This window comes from Cryptomeria japonica, chromosome 9, assembly GCF_030272615.1.
Source record: "Cryptomeria japonica chromosome 9, Sugi_1.0, whole genome shotgun sequence".
Lineage (NCBI taxonomy): Eukaryota > Viridiplantae > Streptophyta > Pinopsida > Cupressales > Cupressaceae > Cryptomeria > Cryptomeria japonica.
In genome coordinates, this window is record NC_081413.1 from 190321672 (window position 1) to 190343008 (window position 21337).

The following is a 21337-nucleotide window of genomic DNA, read 5'->3' on the forward strand; positions in this document are numbered from 1 at the left end:
CATTCATTATCTATTTGAAATCAAGTCACATACCCTAATCCATATATGTATCATTGAACATCCTTATTGAATTGTCAATTTAAGTCATCATTCTAGGAATATAGCATGCTTGTTTGATTTCTTTAATATGTGTTCATCATTACTAAATTGGTCCATCTAGGGGCTTGACCAAAGTAGAATAAATCTTTGCCTAGCTAGTTCTCAAAGAGTGTATCTTGAAACCATCCTTTTCAAACACTTTGTTAAAGCCATTATATTCTTTGCCAATTTAGTCTTGTGGGTTAGATTTTTTTCTACACACCAAATTCATTTCTCTAGAGATCAACACTAAAATGATCTACAATCAATTGACATTTCCTGAAACATTTGTCTAAAAAAACCCTATATTGGAATCTATTAGTGAATCAATTCCCAACATTCTTATCAATATATTCCTCCATCTAAATTTCAAATCAACCTTCCCGTCTAATTCATTCAATTTCTACAAATTTAATTCTACATTTATTATTATAGTCCTAACACCAAATTTTACAATTTTATTAATGTTCAGTTATTTACTCTAAATACTAAATCATTATTTTTATTTGTTGGAGGGTTTTAGATCAAACTCATAATATCGTTTAGTAAAATCTCTTGGAGTGAGAGCCAAGGATTGAGGAGTATCTACTCCACTCATTGGGGGCACTGTCCAAACCTCATCCAATATGATGTGAACCTTGCAGTCAACAAAACTTGTTCCGTGATGAATTCAATCAAATTCACTAATAGACGAAAAAATAAAAAATAAAAATTAAAAAAAAACCCTTTGACAATTAAATCTTCTACTAAAAATCTTCGTTCTAAAACATACACCTGTACTTATCTATGAGCTGTGTGATGCAATACACTGACTTTCCTCCAATAATAACCAGAAAACAAAAAAGTTAGTCAAACTTTGAATATAATTGGGTCGTTGGGAATGCGGCTGGAGATTTTCCATTAAAGTTAATCAAATCCAATGCCCACTTTCCTGGTTTTTGCTTTAGTTAGGCCAATTTCCACAAGTTTTATTATACATCTTCTGTGAAGAAAAATCTTATGATATCTGAAGTTTCATAGGGAGAAAAATGGGTTTCTGGTATCTGCTACTGCTCTTTGCAGTAGTAAAAACTGCAGCACAAGAGTCTGCTAACAATCAAACACAGACCACTTTTGTGTTCCACAATTTTACTGCCACTTCAAAGGTGACTCTAATCCAATCTGCTGTGATCAATTCACCAGTTGTAAGGCTAACAAATGATACACAGTGGATTATTGGTCGTGTGTTTTATCCCCACCCTGTGCAAATGAAAAGAAACAGCAGCCTTTCTTCTTTCAGCACAAGTTTTGTGATGGCAATTGTGCCCCCTGAGGGGGCAGCAGGCACAGGGCATGGATTAGCTTTTGTTATGGCACCCTCACCAGATCTAATTGGGGCTCAGCCTTCTGTTTACTTGGGTCTCTTGAATAACACCAGCAATGGGCAACAGTACAACCATCTGTTTGCAGTGGAGTTTGACACCAGTCAGAGTGTGGATTTTCAGGATCCCAGTGCCAACCATGTGGGTTTGGATCTCAACAGCCTCAACTCTCTTGACATTCCTCCTGATGCAGGTATATTCTTGGGTTTTCTTTTTCTTTCATGGATTTCTTCTGTATTCAACTGAAGTTGGGATTAGTAAATTCACAGTCAATCTTGAATGGTTTCCATTTTAGAAGTAGTTTTTTTAATTCATGGTGAGTTTTTTCCCTTCAAATTGTTTGCAATCCTGTCACAAATGTTTTGCCAAATTAAGCCTGGTTGTAATTGTTGGGGATGGAGCACTATTGAGCCCACTACCAAAAAGAGCAAGTTGTTTCTGTTAGGGGGAATAAAGTAAAAACTACAAATCCTCTTTCCAATTAAAATATTTTTTTATTAGTTTAAAGTTTTAAAAAATTATTACATAAAAGTATGTAATTTTGGTTTTTTTTGATATCTAATTTTTAGAATACACTAATGTATAAGTTACTTTCATACATCATAATTTATGTATTGGTGTATTCTAGAGGTTGGATAGCCGTTCCACAAACATTGTGTTTTTATTTTATTTTGAGGTATTTATCCTTGAAATTATTGAAGATATCACACATCTTATTGTTTGACATTCGACTTGTTTGTCATTGACACTTTCTTGTTTGATCCTTTTCCATAGGAAACCCCTCTTTAACCTAACACACTCATTTGCTTCCTTTTTTTGGATGTCTTGTGGTTGTCCCTAACCACACATATCATATTTCCTATTTATGGGTTCCCTTCCAAGTCTATCCAACTCTACCATGAATGAATCCCTTCAAAATTTTGTTGTAATATTTATCCAAATCAACTCCAAGTTAGATATTGACATAACATAATAAAATTATGTTGCGTTCTCAAAGCTCAACTCCTCATTATTGAGTGTATGGTTTTAGATCTTTAATTAGGAAAATCAACCATCTTGACATGGATTGACCATCATTATTAGTTCTTGTAGTTGGCAAGATACCAATAGGTTCCATTTTTACTAAATAGAGATTAAGCATTGTACCTTTCAACCAATCTAGAGTTAGTATTTTTTACTATTGGTTGATTTTCATTATATATAGCAGTAAACTTGCTCATTTTAATAACAAATATTAAAAACATGTTTATCCATATTTTAATAGGTCAATGAAATTGAGAGCTTATTCTTCACTCATATAAATTCCTAGAAATGATAAATAAAAAATATTAATTTAATTTACACCAATTTTCCATATCCTTGCCAAAGTTACATATATGGTATACAAATTAACATTTGGTTTGCTTTTAGTTTCATTTGGAAAAACGCATACATTTTTCCTCTATCCTCTCTCCTTATTTGGACACACTCTTCAATTATAGACAAGCTCATCTACATACAATAACATCTATAGTGAGATAGAGCCATAATATGCATCAAATATTTAATATGAATTTTCAAGTCACTCATGTTTTAAATTTCTCACACAACATAGTAATTTGTATTATTGACATCAATAACCTCAACAAAGAACATAAGGGAGTCTACATATTTACAACACAGAGAAATACATTAGTTGGTAAGTCGTGCAACAAGCTACCTAGATGAATTATTTAATAGTAGGGGTGTCGCTATCAAGAAATTGGCACTTTCTACCATATGATTGATACCATGAGGAGTATATATTTGATATAATGGAAATTCGCTTTGTTAAGTCTACCCTCATTGTGGATTGTCACAAAATTTAGCACCATCTGAATAAGTGTTCTTGAACTTTTCAAAGATAGAGACCCAACCCACACTTGGAACCTCTGAAAAATTCAACTGAATATTTCTAGCAACTGGGAAGTAGACTCAAAAGGGAAGAAGAATCCCAAACTGGATCAAGGTACTTAGTCTTTGATTACCCATGTGTGTGCAAGTGGGTTCATTCCGGCTTATATGATCATTGTAATCTTCAGAATCCAGCATGACTAGCTACACGAGTTACCCTAACTTCAAAAGTATCCTGGATAGAGCCTCGCTGCCAACGAACGTCCATAGCCCCGACGAGGTTATCGCTATAATCTCACAAATATTGCTCCACTGCCAGCCAGGCATCCATAGCCCCGATGGAGTTACTTGCATGTTCCCATAGCCAAGCATTTTGATATTGCGCCAGAAATGTATGTTGGAAATGTGGTATCAACCTGCAAGAGGAGAAAACAATTCAAACACACACATGAAACATTGCATTATAGGTTAGAAATCCAAACAAAGCAAGTTAAATGAATCTAAACTCTTTAAAATCGTTCCATGCTCCTCTATCTCCAAGGATCTTCAAGATTCAAGGTGGCTCTTAGCTTGGAAGAGCACTTGATTCTTTAAGATGACAACCTAAAGAACGAGATTTAAATGATTCTAAGATCTAAATGGAATGCAACCAAGATCCTAGTGATGATTTAGATATGAAACTAGATGATGATAGGATGCAAGATATTGATATGAAGCTTAAACTAGTATGAAAATGATACTAAGATGAAGCTAACATGATATGAGATTAACATGATATATCTAAGATTATAATGCTATCAAAATGATCTAAAATTCTATTCTATCAAAGAGAGATAATATGCTTAATGTTATGAGACTATAAGTTTGATGCACAAAGACTTGATTTTTTTGAAGAAGGAATGGGCTCTATTTAGAGGGAAAATAGGGCAATGGAGGGTCAGAATAGGATGATCTTATCAAGGTACAGGATTGAAAGTTATCAATCTATGTTTACAATTCTCACCAATGAAATGGTAACAATTGTCAACATAAGACTACTTGAGAGGAGATGTAAGAAGCATTAAATGCTTGAGAAGACCTCATGGTTACCTTAGAAGGTAAGGTTAAGGTTAGGCTAAGGTTATCCATTGGATAAAGCTTTTACCCAAAGGATAAACTCTTGTGCAAGGGTTAAAGGGATAACCAAGGTTAAAGCCATCAATGTTTGATGAGACCCTTGGGTTAGATGAAGGTTGAGTTAGGCAAAAAGTCTCTAACCATGCCAAAAGGGTGAGTTAACCATTAATGGTTTGGAGGACTTTGGGGACAAATTTGTAAGAGTCCTTCCAAATTTGGGGGAACTCAACAAGTTAGCTTGTTGAAGACATAAAGACTTTATTGCTTTTGGAAGACTTTTCTCCAAATTTGAGAAGTGACATCCTCAAATTTAGAGAAAATGAATGATTGAAGGGATTAGGCTAATTGATTAGGATTAGATGGGTTCTAGAAGAATTTAGAAGGGGGGTTTAGGAGGCAAGTGGGAGATGTAGGAAAATGCAAGTGGGGAGATTTCTTAAATAAATTTAGATTTATTTAAATGCAAATGAGATTTTAATTAAATGTAGATTTAAATAAAATGGGAAAGGGGATAAATTGATATTGTGAATTTAATTAAAATGGCTAGAGGGGGGGGGAGATATTTAATTAAATGTGAATTTAATTAAATGGCTTAGATAGAAGAAGGGTATATTAATTAAATCTTAATTAATTGGAAGAATTAAGAATAATTAAATGAATAAAATTTACTTAATTCATTGTGCAACTTTTAGGTGTCTACATTTTGCCCCTCTTTGAGTTAACGTGTGACCACATGTTGATTCAAAGAAAATTTATCGGATATGATGTCAAATTTTGTTCGATATGATGTTGTGGGTATGAAAAAATGATTTGATATGAAAAGTCGATATGATGCCCCACATATGAATAATTGAATTGATATGAAACTGATGTCGATATGAAACTGATATGAAATTGATGTTGAGATTTGATATGATAATGCCCCCTCGAGAGATCGTTCATGCACAAAAGGCATGAATGGTCTCTCGAAAGAAGAAGAATGATATTTGAAAGATAGAAGAGTGGATAGTGATGACATGCATGGGTTTGATAAGATTGATTAGATTGATTGGATTGAGATCAAGTCTGGTTTCAGGTATGACACCTCCTGTATAAGGCATGGATGATCGAGCATCTAGTTTCAAGAATGATACCGCCTGTATAAGACATGGATGATCAAGCGTCTGGTTTCAGGAATGATATATCCTATATAAGAGCTGATCAAAACATTTGGTTTCAGGAACGATATATCTTGTATAAGAGCTGATCAAAACATCTGGTTTCAGGAACGATATATCCTGTATAAGAGCTGATCAAAACATCTGGTTTCAGGAAAGATACATCTTGTATAAGAGCTGATCAAAACATCTAGTTTCAGGAAAGATACATCCTGTATAAGACATGATAGAAGATAGTTTGGAAGAATGATGAAGATATGAAAGTAAAGAAAGATTCCATGATGATACGATAGATTTGCATGTGATGGATGTAATGATGAATGATATGCATTATGTTTTGATATGAGATTCTATGAGGATGATGTGATGCTTAGATAAATGCTCTTAATTTCGATTGTGTATGGTTTATGATGAGATGATTGAAAATGTGATGATGCATTGCTTTGATTTATGAGATGATAATGTTGTGAGATGTTTATGATAATGATAATGATACTAATGCAAGATTAAAATGATATGCAACTTAATGCAAGATTAAGATGATAATGATGTAAAGTTAATGCAAAGCTTAATATGCATTCTCGTTCTCAATGTTGCCATCTATTGTGATCAAAGCGCCAGTGCTTCCCTTGTTTTCATCATCGAGCCTTGATTTGTTGAAATTTAATACAAGCATCATGGTATAATTGAACCATAACGACCTGAGTATAACTTACATGGATTTTGATATTGCAAGATGACACAAGTGTTGAGGTATAATTGAACCAAGATGACCTGAGTGTTGCTTGCGTAAATAGACAAGAGTTAACCTTTGTCTCATACAAATCTGAAATGTCTTTAGTGATATGTTACTTGATCATGTCGTAAGACAAATTTGTATGATAAAAGACTTCACTCACAGATAGAAGACAAATAAAACATCACATTCCTTCCTTGCTTCTCTAGTCGTTGAGACATCCTCGAGTTACTTAGGAGATATGATAAGAAAAAATTAACAACCATAAGTAAGCATGCATGCTATTGGAAATGTATTCTTGTAAATTAAAACATCTTGCAAATAGATCTTTGTTTAGTTGAAATCAGTTCAAGTCCGTGATGTCTAGCCTTCTTGCATTGTCATTTGTCATTTATTGGTTGTTCTGATCCTTGTTGTCTTGCTACGTGTTTGGTCTGATGTTGAAAATATTGAAGGTGAAATGCCCCCAGCGAGGTTAGGATTTTGCCCCTTGTTGTTTATACTACTTTGAAATGGGTATGTACACTGATCACCAAGCCATGGTGGGATATGATTTGGATAACTGATTCAAATAAACCAAAGACAGTGACTACGCTAAGTATGTCCAGGATTGATAAGCATTTGTGAATTTTTGGTGATGTCTTAGATGGGTGGATATGATATGCACAATATGATTTTTGAAACATGTATTGCCATCAATTGATAAAGATAAGGCTAAAAATCTAGAAGTCATACTGATCTATGTCATTGTTTTGATTGGTTCGATGATTGATAGGAATGTCTGGTTTCAAAGAGTGAGTACCACGTATAAGACCAATATGTCTGGCTTAGAGTGTACCTATCCTTGTATAAGACATGTTTATGTTGATGTTGATAGATGGGTTGATCATCAAGACTCAATGATTGATAGGAATGTTTGGTTTCAAAGAGTAAGTTCCCCGTATAAGACCCGATATGTCTGGTTTCGAGTGTACCTATTCCTGTATAAGACATGTTTGATGTTGATGTTGATTTCGAGTGATGAATTTATTAACAAGACATGTGATCAGGTTGATTGTAGACTTTGAGGGTTTGCCTGTTGTTGATTGGATTTGATGGATTGTCCATGCTTTCATGCTTTGATTTTCAATTTTTATTTGATTTTGTCGATTTTTTATTTTGATTTTTTTGGATTTTTGGATTTTTTGGATTAGAAGAAAGATGTATTTGGTCGCCCCAATGTATAGCAAGACAAGGAATATTATGATTGAACTATTGAGGTGGAAATCGATAGGAGAAAGATGAAGGTAGCTTAAGAGCTTTTTGAAATCATGTTTTTGTCCTTAGTTTTGATCAAGATCAAGGATGGAAAAGGGGATATGGATAGAGATAGGATATGGATAGCACTGGATGATGGAATAAATGAATAGATAGGACAGATGGTATGGATTAGAGGATATGGATAAGGTGAAGAAAGATCATAGATAGCACTAGATGATGGAATCTATGAATAGATAGGATAGATGGTATGGACTAGAGGATATGGATGAGGTGAAGCAAGATCATAGATAGCACTGCATGACAAAATATATGAATAGATAGGATAGCTAAGCAATATTGTAGAAATAACTGGATGATAGAAGCAATGAATAGATAGGATAGATGGTATGGATAAATTGAAGCAAGATCGTAGATAGAACTGGATGATAGAAGCAATGAATAGATAGGTTAGATGGTATGGATAAATTGAAGCAAGATTGTAGAAAGAACTAGATGATAGAAGATATGAATAGATAGGATAGATGGTATGGATAAAGTGAAGCAAGATTGTAGAAAGAACTAGATGGTAGAAGCAATGGATAGATAGGATAGATGGTATGGATTAGAGGATATGGATGAGGTGAAGCAAGATCATAGATAATGGATATTAGAGAAAGGATAATGGGAGACATGGTAGGAAGAATAGAGTGGATGAAATTTTCCCCCACGCATACGGGTTTCCATTTGCAAAAACGTGATATGTAAGATTGTCACAACATTTAGCACCATCTGAATAAGTGTTCTTGAACTTTTCAAAGATAGAGACCCAACCCACACTTGGAACCTCCGGAAAATTCAACTGAATATTTCTAGCAATTGGGAAGTAGACTCAAAAGGGAAGAAGAATCCCAAACTGGATCAAGGTACTTAGTCTTTGATTACCCATGTGTGTGCAAGTGGGTTCATTCCAGCTCATATGATCATTGTAATCTTCAGAATCCAGCATGACTAGCTACATGAGTTACCCTAACTTCAAAAGTATCCTGGATAGAGCCTCGATACCAGCAAACAACCATTGCCCCGACGAGGTTATCGCTATAATCTCACAAATATTGCTCCATTGCCAGCCAGGCATCCATAGCCCCGATGGAGTTACTTGCATGTTCCCATAGCCAAGTATTTTGATATTGCACCAGAAATGTATGTTGGAAATGTGGTATCAACCTGCAAGAGGAGAAAACAATTCAAACACACACATGAAACGTTGCATTAGAGGTTAGAAATCCAAATAAAGCAAGTTAAATGAATCTAAACTCTTTAAAATCGTTCCATGCTCCTCTATCTCCAAGGATCTTCAAGATTCAAGGTGGCTCTCGGCTTGGAAGAGCACTTGATTCTTTAAGATGACAACCTAAAGACCGAGATTTAAATGATTCTAAGATCTAAATGGAATGCAACCAAGATCCTAGTGATGATTTAGATATGAAACTAAATGATGATAGGATGCAAGATATTGATATGAAGCTTAAACTAGTATGAAAATGATACTAAGATGAAGCTAACATGATATGAGATTAACATGATATATCTAAGATTATAATGCTATCAAAATGATCTAAAATTCTATTCTATCAAAGAGAGATAATATGCTTAATGTTATGAGACTATAAGTTTGATGCACAAAGACTTGATTTTTTTGAAGAAGGAATGGGCTCTATTTAGAGGGAAAATAGGGCAATGGAGGGTCATGATAGGATGATCTTATCAAGGGCCAAGATTGAAAGTTATCAATCCATGTTTACAATTCTCACCAATGAAATGGTGACAATTGTCAACATAAGACTACTTGAGAGGAGATGTAAGAAGCATTAAATTCTTGAGAAGACCTCATGGTTACCTTAGAAGGTAAGGGTTAAGGTTATGCTAAGGTTATCCATTAGATAAAGCTTTTACCCAAAGGATAAACTCTTGTGCAAGGATTAAAGGGATAACCAAGGTTAAAGCCATCAATGCTTGATGAGACCCTTGGGTTAGATGAAGGTTGAGTTAGGCAAAAAGTCTCTAACCATGCCAAAAGGGTGAGTTAACCATTAATGGTTTGGAAGACTTTTGGGACAAATTTGTAAGAGTCCTTCCAAATTTGGGGGAACTCAACAAGTTAGCTTCTTGAAGACATAAAGGATTTATTGCTTTTGGAAGACTTTTCTCCAAATTTGAGAAGTGACGTCCTCAAATTTAGGGAAAATGAATGATTGAAGGGATTAGGCTAATTGATTAGGATTAGATGGGTTCTAGAAGAATTTAGAAGGGGGGTTTAGGAGGCAAGTGGGAGATGTAGGAAAATGCAAGTGGGGGGATTTTTTAAATAAATTTAGATTTATTTAAATGCAAATGAGATTTTAATTAAATGAAGATTTAATTAAAATGGGAAAGGGGATAAATTGATATTTTTAATTAAATGTGAATTTAATTAAAATGGCTAGAGGGGGGGGGGGGGGGGGTATTTAATTAAATGGCTTAGATAGAAGAAGGGTATATTAATTAAATCTAATTAATTGGAAGAATTAAGAATAATTAAATGAATAAAAATCACTTAATTCATTGGGTGTCTACATTTTGCCCCTCTTTGAGTTAACATGTGACCACATGTTGATTCAAAGAAAATTTGTTGGATATGATGTCAAAATTTGATCAATATGATGTTGTGGATATGAAAAATTGATTTGATATGAAAAGTTAATATGATGCCCTAGATATGAAGAATTGATTTGATATGAAATTGATGTCGAGATTTGATATGATAATGCCCCCTTGGGAGATCGTTCGTGCACAAAAGACATGAGATGATATAATGGTCTGAACAAGGATTAAATACATGTCAATTGATGTAGATGCTAATGTGAGTTCTTATTTTGAAAGTTAGATTACATAATAGATAAATGAATGGATGTGATGAGATGTACATTTCCCTTTTTATTTATCCTAAAAATAATTAGGGCTTATAATTTTATACAACACCCTAGCATGTAAATTGCACATTACATCCTCAAGTTGGAAAATGATAGCAAGTAGGAAGGAATATAGATTAGTCCCAAGATTAAATTTGAATTTGAAAGTAAGGGAGTCAAATCTGTGTTGTAGTTTTTACTTAGGATGAAAACCTTACCTAAAAGACAAGGAATGGATAATTGAAAATTCGAGTCCAAAATTTCAAGACTTGTGAAATTAGGTTTAAGTCAATCTACCAACTTTTACATACACCATACAACATATTTTAATTATTATATTTAAAGCATCCTAAAAAACCTATATACATGTGTGTGTATATATATGTATATATATGTATTCACATATGTATGCATGCATGAATATACACACACACATAAATACATACACATTTTTTATTGACTATTACACAATATTAATTCTTTCAAAATAGCGAAGACTTTTTAAACTTTGTAAAGCTTTCTTTTTCCTATTATCACAATGATGGAAATATTATCATGCAATCAATTTTTTTGCTTATGTTGATTGTATAGTTCTAATTGTCCTAATTTGGATATTGGTTTGAATATATATATAATTCAATGAGTTGTCTTATTGTAATACAATAATTTCAATTTTTTTAATTAAGAATATTTCACATTTATCATTTCATATGACATCTTTTTTGGATTTTCAAATTTATTATCTCTTAGTTGATTTTGGATTTGATCTTGTGTCTATTTTTTAGCATCAATGTTTTGGATCACACTTTGTGGTCCATCATTAGGATGTTGAAGAGTGCTAGGAGATGTATAAGTGTAACATTTCTATATTTCGTTGCACTCTTGAACATTCCGATGATGAATCGTAGAGTGTGATTTGAAATGTTGATGCTAAAATATATACAATTAGATTTCTACATCTCCTTGTACTCTTGAACATCATGATGATGGATCATAGAGTGTGATATGAAATGTTGATGCTAAAAAATAGACACAAAATCACATCTAGAAGAAACTAAGAGATAATCTAATGGATTGTGGAAATATGAAAAAAAATCTTTTTAAATTTAGTTTCTTACAATAAGGATAATTAAGAATATTACTAAATTTAGATAGTTTTAAAGACAAAAAGCTTTGATTTTGGAAGTGTTATTATATGCACATCTATGTATATTAATGATGAGTTTTATAATCGTAATACAATAATTTAAATTAAGTCTTTTTAATTAGTAATATTTCAAGTTTATCATTTCATGTGACATATTTTGTGGATATTCAAATTTAGTTTGTTACAATAAGGAATAGAGGTGTATATTTGTACTTTTTAGTACAACCTTCTATTTAAAGAAAGGTCTTGATGATATTAGAAAATGCAAAATGTTACATCATTAAAGGATATATTTGTAGTAGTAGAACCAAACTGTATGGAAACTTTTCTTGAATATGATCATGAGCATAACCTAGTTTTGTAACAATTTTGAGCTATAGATATGTTTATTTAGAATATTGAACTATTGACTTTTTAGGTTTGGTTATAGCTTTTTTGTATATATCAAAGTTGGGAGGTTACAATTAGGGAAACTCATTATCATTTCTGAAAGAATTTGAAAATTACACTTTAAGTATGGTGTAGTCAAAGATAGGACACCCAATAAAGGATAATCCTCTCCTTATGCATCAAGAACACACAAATCCACTTCTAAGAACACAAGATGAAGCCTATTACGTACAAGAAAATATTATTTTTATGACATTTTAGCATAACAACAATGTGAAAGAAAACTAGAATACAAGTTTGGGTGTGCACACTAAACCCTAACAAGCCAATATTTTATTTTATTTTTTAGTACAAATAAATAATTTTATTTATTCACATATATTAGAACTAATAACCATCAAAAGAAATTGTGGATGTTAATTATAAACAAAATCAAGAACCTACAAATTTACTCTTATTGATTTTTTATCCAAAACAATGAGACTAAGACATATAGAAGAAATAACTAATTTTATCGATCTTTTTGAAACATGTTTTACATTAGATTTCATGGGTAAATTATAACACAATTCCTATTTTAAGAAAATAAGAACCCTACAAACACCCAAGATTAAAAAATAAGATTTATAATACACTAAAGACAAATTACTAACATGAGCTTACAATCTACTATCTCCACTCTCCACGACCACAATTGTTCTCAATCTTTTCAATATGTAGCCCAATATCTATAAAAAATACTTTAAAAATGATTCCTATTCTCTTTTAGGCACTCCCTAGTTCTTTCATCTAAGGCCCCATTAAAAAATAATAACACTTCATCTTCTTCTTATACCTTCTCATTCTCTCTTGGGAGTTAATTTTTTTATTCTCGACAAGGGTTTAAATGTGCATTTCTTCAAGTGTGGGATCATTCTCCAATAGGTTTGAGTGGGAAATCAAGAATGTAAATTTGTCAAAAGGTGGTAAGAATCTTCAAGTGACCTAAGAAATAGTCAAAGATCCCAATAATAATTATATTTTATTTTTTAAAAATAAATTATATTCTTATAAAAAATAATATTTTGCATATTCATAAAAGGAGGGTGGAATAATTTACACTTGGAACTTCACTCTAGACCAAACCTAAATAATAAAACTACAAGAGAATAAGCAAAAGCCACTATGTGATACGAGCTAGACTACTATAAGTGGGGGTGTCGTGGTCATCTATTTTGTCCCATACATTAGTAGGGTCTAGGCCATCAAAATAAAATTCCTATGTAGTGTTTTCACTCTTCATTTTTTTCTTCTATGAGATGGTCAAATAAAAGAAAGGAAATTTACCAAAATCTAGCTATCTAGGTTCCCCTAGTCATGTGGTTAAGATGAGTCAAATGTATGTCCCTGATGACTAAGCCAATCGTGAGTAGATCAACACTCAAATATTTTTGGAATGAGATGGGAATCACACATTTGAGAATCATGACCTCCCTAAGTAAATTGTCTACATCAATGTTGGTGCCCATATAATTGATAGTGATCCCTACTATCTAAGTGTAGTTAGTAATACTCTAGCAACTATGCATGGGGCATTACCCAAATGATATAAAATAAGTCACAAGAGATGTGCCACTTCAAGTGCACTTTTGTTAGCTTACATTTGAATCTACATAAGATCATTGGAGAAAATAATATATTTATTATAAAGAAAGAAAAAAAATCAATAGAATATTAGTGAAAAAATAAAGTTTCTATATTTCCAAACGCTAAGAAAGGATTTCCAACCTGAAAACATTTCATATATGGGCAAATTTACCAAGAATAATGGGCTAATATCCCAATAAGGACATATGATATGAGAGTTGTAAATTATTATCTCTAAAAGGATTGAAAAAATCATGAATAAGATTTAAAGGTTTTGAGCCAACACCAAAAAAGGTGCTTAGGAGTCTCCTAAGATAGGACAAAAATTTATGAATCCAATTCCAAGATTATTAATATTTGGGATAAAAATAGAAAAGGTGTTTGAAAGCATCATTTTCCCACATAATTGAAAAATATTGGTTAAGATAATTTTGTTCCAATGGAAAGACCCTAGTTAGGAAAAATGAGTTATATTTGGTTTAAATATCCAACCAAACAATCAAGAACCTACATGCAAAGAGCTAAATGAGGATTGGAGAATTGATTTGTGATTCAATTTAGTCACCATGAGAAGATGAAAAGAGAGCCAAAAATATCCCTTGTAAGGATTGCAGTTGTGTCCAATACTGTGTTTGGATACCATTTCAATCCTTTCACTAGGGTTTGATATAGTAAACCCTTATTTTATGCAAGATACTAGGGTACCTAAATCAATAATAGTGTGTGTGGTAGGTCTCTAAATCCAAACTAGAGAGTTAGTATTTCAATAAAATACTAATGAAAAAAATTAAGTCTATATATTTCCAAATGATTAAAAAAAAATTGACCTAAAGGCGTGTCATATATGAGAAAATTTACCAAGAATAATAGGCTAATATCCCAAAAAGGTCATATGCTATAAGAATTGTGAATTCTTAGATATAAAAGGATTTAAAAAGTTATGAATAAAATTCAAAGGTTTTGAGCTTTGAGACAAAATCAAATAAGGTGCTCAAGGGTCTCTTAAGAAATTAGAATAATCCATGAATCCAATTCCAAGATTCTTGATATTTGGGATATAAATAGAAAAGGTTCTTGAAAGTCTCTTTTTTCCCACATGATTGACAAATAGAAAATTGAGGTGGATTTGGTTCAAATATCCAACCAAACAATCAAGAACCTACATGGCCAAGTGATAAATGAGGACTAGATAATTTATTTGGGATTTGATTTATGGAACATGTGAATATGAAAAGATAGCCAAAAATATCTCGTATAAGGATTGTAGTTGTGGAATGGTGTGTTTGGGTACCATTTCAATTCTTCATTAAGGTTTGATACAACAAACCCTTATTTTTTGCAAGATAATAGGGTAGTTAAATCAATAATAGCGTGGTAGGTCTCAAAATCCTAATTAGAGAGATAGTATTTCAATTTAGTCTTGGGTGAGGAGAGAAAATTCTTGATAGTTTAAAAAAAAAATCAAGTAGAATCTTGATACTCTTGTTATAGAATTTGAAAGCATGTATCCATGGATCCTTGGAAATATCTCAATCCTAACAAGAAATAATAGGAGAGCACCAAATGGATTATTGGTTGATAGATAATCCCTTACATAATTATTTTACATTTTGTAACATTGCACATGCAAGTGAAAGCAAGCAAGATGACAAGATGAAAATTGCAGCATAAGGATACTCGAAGCGTGGTTGTCAAAAATTAGCAATAAGAGCTCAATTTATAGAAAAGTTGGGATTTGATTGGATGACTAAGATTGAAAATATTTTTGGTTAGATGGACAGACTTGATTGAGTGCACAACAAAGCTACCATTCAAGGAAGGATGAAGTAGAAGAAAGCAAATGGGAAGATATTATGAGAATAAATAATAAAATCTTTAATTGTCTTCTCATAAATACCAAATTAGCAAGTTGAAAATATCAGGAAGATTTTAATAATTAAAAATTATTAAATATCTTGATTTGAAAAGATAAATAGAAGAATAAAAAATAAATAAAAAATCCTCTTATAAGATAATTAATAAATAAGATTTATTAATTATCTCCTCACAAGAAAAAACCATATTTTTGAAGATATTGCCAAAAAGATTGGTTTTTGAAAATCAAGGAAAGATATTAGTTTCCAAATTCGAAAACTAGGAGGATTTTATGAAAAAAATTTAATAATTAAAATTTATTAAATATTTCCATATAAGAGGATAAAACGAAAGAATAATTTTTTTTAAGAAAAACAAGGAAAATCCTCACATGAAAGGATAATTAGAGATAATTAATAAATAAGATTTATTAATTAGAGATAATTAGAGATAATTAATAAATAAGATTTATTAATTATCTTCTCACAAAAAGATGATAAAGATGAATTAATAAATAAAATCTATTAATTCTTTATTTTGGAGGAAGAAAAATATGATAAATTAATATAAATGATTTATTAATTTATTGCTCAAATTGATAAATTAGTTAATTAAATAAAATGATTTTTTTTAATTAATGGACAAAGGGGACAAATAAATAAAAAATAATTTATTTATTTAGGACATAGAAGAATTGTTAGCAAAAGGGGGTTTCATTAATTAATTAAACCTAAGAGGCACTATGCGCATGATATGTTAAAAAATAGGAGATGCAGGTGTTGACCATTTTTTAGTGTCTACATTTTGTCCCTCTTTGAGACAATGCGATTTTGAGCGTTGTTTCAAAGAAAATTGAAAAAGAATCATACCTCGGCAAACCGAGGAATGGAGGTAGGATACCCCCTCGAGAGATTGTTTATGTATAAAAGAAATGAATGATCTCTCAAAAGAAGAGAAGAATGGCTAGTCAGAAGTGAAGAATGTTAATTGATTGTAGAAAAAGATTGATTGATATCAAATAAAGAAATTCTCGATTGATCAGATAGAATAGATACATGATAATGCTTGATTTGATGAATAGATAGAAGGATTGATGGGATAGAAGAGATGTCAGCTAGAAGAAATGCAAGTTAGAAGTGAAGAATGAATAGTATGATGAAATCTTGCTTTCACAAATGCTAATAGTACGTGAGAACCTTTATTTGATATGGCAAAATGGATGCGGCACACCATGGCATTGAAAGTTGGGGCGATAATACAGTCCCTTTGTGTAAAACAAACATGTTACAAACAAGGAATGAGTCAAAACACCCTAAGATATTATGTGTGTCAAGGGTCAAGGTATGTGCGGCATTCACAAAGTGAACGTACTTATCATAGACACCCTAGACATACTTGCCCCATAATTTTATAAAAGACATTGCAAACAAAAAGACAAACACAAAAATGGCCACGAGCCATCCCGACCACTCTAAATCACTCAATGACATCATCGAGTAGCATAGGAACATGGTCGAAGAAAAAAATAAATCAATGAAAGATAAGACTCGCAAATTCAAACAAGTCAAACAAACATTTTGATCTTTGTTGCCAAAGTGATAATGTTGTGATAAAAGGACGATCATGTTGTTTGGTTTCAGGGAATGCAATACCTTGTCTAAGACAGGACATGGTCTGGTTTCGAGTATACTACACCATGTATAAGACCCATGATAATGTTGACAAGGACCAATGATATTGATGTTGATTGATTGATAAGATAAGTTGACTAGTTTGAATGCTTGGTTGATTGAAAAGTTCATTTGTTAATGCATGATTTGTTAGGCGCAATGTTTGATGTGTTTTCTATCTGACATTTTCTCAAATGTCTATCTATGTACAAAAGGGACATTTTATTGACAAAATAAAAATGATTGTTTTTGGATTTTGATGTTTCCCAATTTTTAGGGTTTTTTAACTTTTGGATTTTTTTGTACGCTTTTTTTCAGGACATTTTACAATGTTTTTGTGTTATTTCAGGACTTTTTTGATGTTTTTTAAAATTATTTCAGGACATTTTATGAATGTTTTTATGTTATTTCAGGACGTTATTTTATTTTTATGATTTTTCCCCTAGTGTCTAGCAAGGAAAGGAATATGGTGAATGGATAAATAAGCTTGCTAAAATGTTGGTGGATAGAGGAGAAACAAAGGCTATTTATTATGGAAACAAAGCAGATTCACTTCCCAAGGGCTACCATGTGATGGGATAAGGGACTAGATATGAAAATATAAAGCAATGGCATGGCACGAGGGACATGTCAAGAGCTTTTTGAAACCATGTTTTGCATTATACGTCCTTAAGATCAAGGGACGAAAAAAGAGTGTATGGACGATGGTAGGATATGGATAGGATAAGCAAGATGAAAAATGGATAAGGGCATGAATAGGATAAGGGATGTGATAGGCTAAGAGATAGTGACAAGAGGTTACAATAAGCCAAAGAATATGGATGAAAGGTTGTAATAAGCTAAGGGATAAAGACCAAAAGTTGTGATAGACTGAAAGCTGTGAATAGGATGCATGATATTCATGAAAATCCTCAACCTTATCAAGATCAAAGGTGGAAAAGGGGATATATGGACATGATAGATGATAGGATAATGGAGGGTATGATAGGGTAACGATAGGATAGGATGGACTAGGATGGTGGGGTCTAATAGGATAATGAAGGGTAATAAGATGTGATAGGATAATGAAGGGTAATAGGATAGCATAAATGAAAACTACCCCCAAGTGTGGTATGCAAGAAGTTCATAGATTATGCATGATGCTTGTTTGCCAGGTTTTCATCATGGTACTTGCCCAAGGTGCCTATTTTTCTAGGTTTTCACTAGTGGATGAATTATTTCTCTTTACTATTTTTTCTTTTTCTTTTTTTTCAATTTTTGTATTTTTAATTTTTTTTTACTATTTTTAGTAGAAAATAGACACATGATAGAGGATGGAAGGACTCAAGCATCTTGGTACTCAGATAGTAGCCTTGAAAAATGGACCATGACTATTAAAAGTATGCTCAAAGACGTTGGTAGGATAATGACATGGAAACGAGATGAAACTAAGGTAAGGATTTATGCAAAAGATTGGACCAAAGGGATGGAAGGATGGAAAATATGCATTGGATAATGGATAGGGTATTTGAAGAATTGGGCTTGAGTATATGGAAATATTAGCAATATCAACATTGGCACACACCTTGAGGGGTGATGGACTAATGGAGGAAAAGTGGATTTTGGATATTGAGATTTTGGAGGAAAGGCTATGGATTTTGGGACATAAGGACCCAAAATGGATGAAGGAGGTGATGGAGGAATATATTTGAAAGGTTTAGATGGAGGAGTAGCAATTTGGATGCCAAGTTTTATGCTTCTTTTTATGCTACTATGAGCCACTTGGGGATCCACGTTGTTTTTTAAATTTTTCATGTGTTTGTAGTTCCTTGGAATGTATTGCTTGCACAAGTGATTTAGGAACCCATATATATTTGGACTTTTCTTTCAATTGCTCAATGGGTCTTTGTGGCCTTTTATATTTTTCTTTTTGGATCATATTTTTCTTTGTTTTGACATGTTTGTTAGATTGGACATGTTGATCCTTGACTGTATATGGATTGTTGGACTTATGACTTTTATGCTTGGCATACAAATTGCTTGGAGGAGGGAAATAATGCATGGATGGATATGAATTATATGAAGGCCTTTTAAATGGATGGAAGGTTCTCAAGGATGTGTGCCTTTTCTGACCTTGAATAGTGGGTGGAGGGATATAAGGACCTAAAATGGATGGAAGGGATGATGGGGAAGGCATATGAGTGGATTTAAGTTTGGTAGGGATACCAACGTCTGGAGGAATTTCATTGAGGCCATTACCATTAATATTTTCTTTGATATGGAGGATTTCTTTCTTGTGAAGGTCTACCCATTTGGATTTATAAATATTTTGACCTGTAGGAGACTCTTTGCTTTGGGAACAAGATGCAAGTTCATTATGAGGTGGATATGATATGAAATAAATGATGGGATCATGAAGTTGATTGGATTGTACCAAAGGGGGTTCATGAAAATCTTGCGCCGATATGTTTGAATCATTAGGGGGATCAGGATCAATGACATGCTCTTCATGAGATGGAATGGGAGGAATAAAGGGATCATCAAAAGAAATGAGATCTTGGATTGTATATGGAGGATTAGGACATGGAGATGACAACACAAATGAATCTTGTGGAGGATATAGAGGGATGATAGGGTCTTTTGGTGTACATGAAGCTAAAAGGATACTTTGATCTTGACAAGGAGGAAGATCATTGGATTCCTCTTTAAAGGTGCTATGTTCTTGACTTTCAATGGGATCATTAGGAAGAATGGAAGGGATATCTTGATCTTTCTTAAGGAGTGGAATGGCAATGAGATTTGAAAATTTGTCATGTTCTTGGATAGGGATGGGAGGATCATCAAAGGAAATGAGATCTTGGTCAAATGTAGTACGCAATGGAAAAAATTTAGGGTCCTAATCTTGATCTGTTTCAAGACTTATTTCTTTGTGCTCTAAATTATCCTCTTGACATAAGGTTGGACTTCAAATATGTATGGGGTATTTTGGCAAGGGATCAATGCTTTGACATGAGGGAGATGGACTTTGAATGAGACTCTCTAAAAGAGAATCATCTAATGGTATTAAATCTTGCATTTCCAAATAGTACAAGGGATTTGTATAAAATACATAGATTAGCATGTATTTCTGTTGCAAACAACCCTTGGGAGGATGCATTATTTGATGTATGATTTGATGAGGATGATATGGAAGGTTCTTGCAATTTTCAAATGGTGTCAGAATAGATGCCACTGGAGAGTCAATTTGCTTATGAGGGGATGAGACATTGCTAGACATGGGTACACAATTTTGATCTTTCCTAGAAAAATCACTTAGGACTCTCTTTAAGAACTTTGTAATACTAGAGCTACCTTTCTTTAGAGATACATTTGAATCCTTGTGAGGTTTTGACATTGGTTGGGTTTGGATTTTGGACTTGTTTGAAAGATATTTGGTTTTGGTTTGATGTTACATTTTGATTTTGGATTGGGTTTAATTGATCTGACATGATCGCAATTTGTCCTGGTGTAAGTTGCAACTTTTGTTTTTGAATTTTTGGTTGTATTTGTTGATACCGAGTTTGTTGTCGATACTTGACAGTTGGTTGGACCAATTGTTGACATTGTGTGATTGGTTGAGCATATTGTTGAAATTGCACCATTGATTGTGTTTGTTGGATATGTTGGACAATTGGTTGTGTATGTTGGATCATTGGTTGTCGATTCGAGATTTGAATGAATGGAGTTTGATCAAATGAAGTATGATTTGGGACTTGATTAAAATTTGTGTTTGTTTCTTGAAATTGTTTCATAATCTTTATTCAAGAGATGAGAGCTGGTATGTTTGATCGTTCGATAAGAACTTTTACATCAATTGGCTCAATATTTAGATTTGGAAATTGGAATTTTTGAAATGTTTTCATCATTTGGGAGCTAGACTTCTCAATTTTTTTCACTTTTTGTTCTAAGATCTTTGTTTCTCGAGCTAGTTTATCCTCTAGTTTTTGTATTTGGATACTTGTTTCATCATAAAATGTTTGACCGATATTGCCTTTTTGTTGGGTCGGATAGAATTGTGATTGCCTTGGATTAAAACTTGATTGAATTGTGTTATTCATTGGCCCAATAATCGGCCAGATATGTCAAACTTTGTTGCATCATAGGATCTTGGAACTTTGTTTCAAT

General features: G+C 32.7%; 1 protein-coding gene across 1 annotated transcript in view; it reads left to right on the forward strand.

Moving 5' to 3' along the window:
- The first annotated feature begins 1017 nt into the window (after positions 1–1017).
- Positions 1018–21337, forward strand: part of LOC131040958 (L-type lectin-domain containing receptor kinase SIT2) — a 46304-nt gene continuing 25984 nt past the window's right edge. Inside the window, exon 1 of the mRNA XM_057973923.2 lies at positions 1018–1632. Within this exon, the coding sequence (XP_057829906.1) occupies positions 1107–1632 (526 nt within the window). The 5' untranslated portion in view covers positions 1018–1106. The remainder of the gene's footprint in view (positions 1633–21337) is intronic.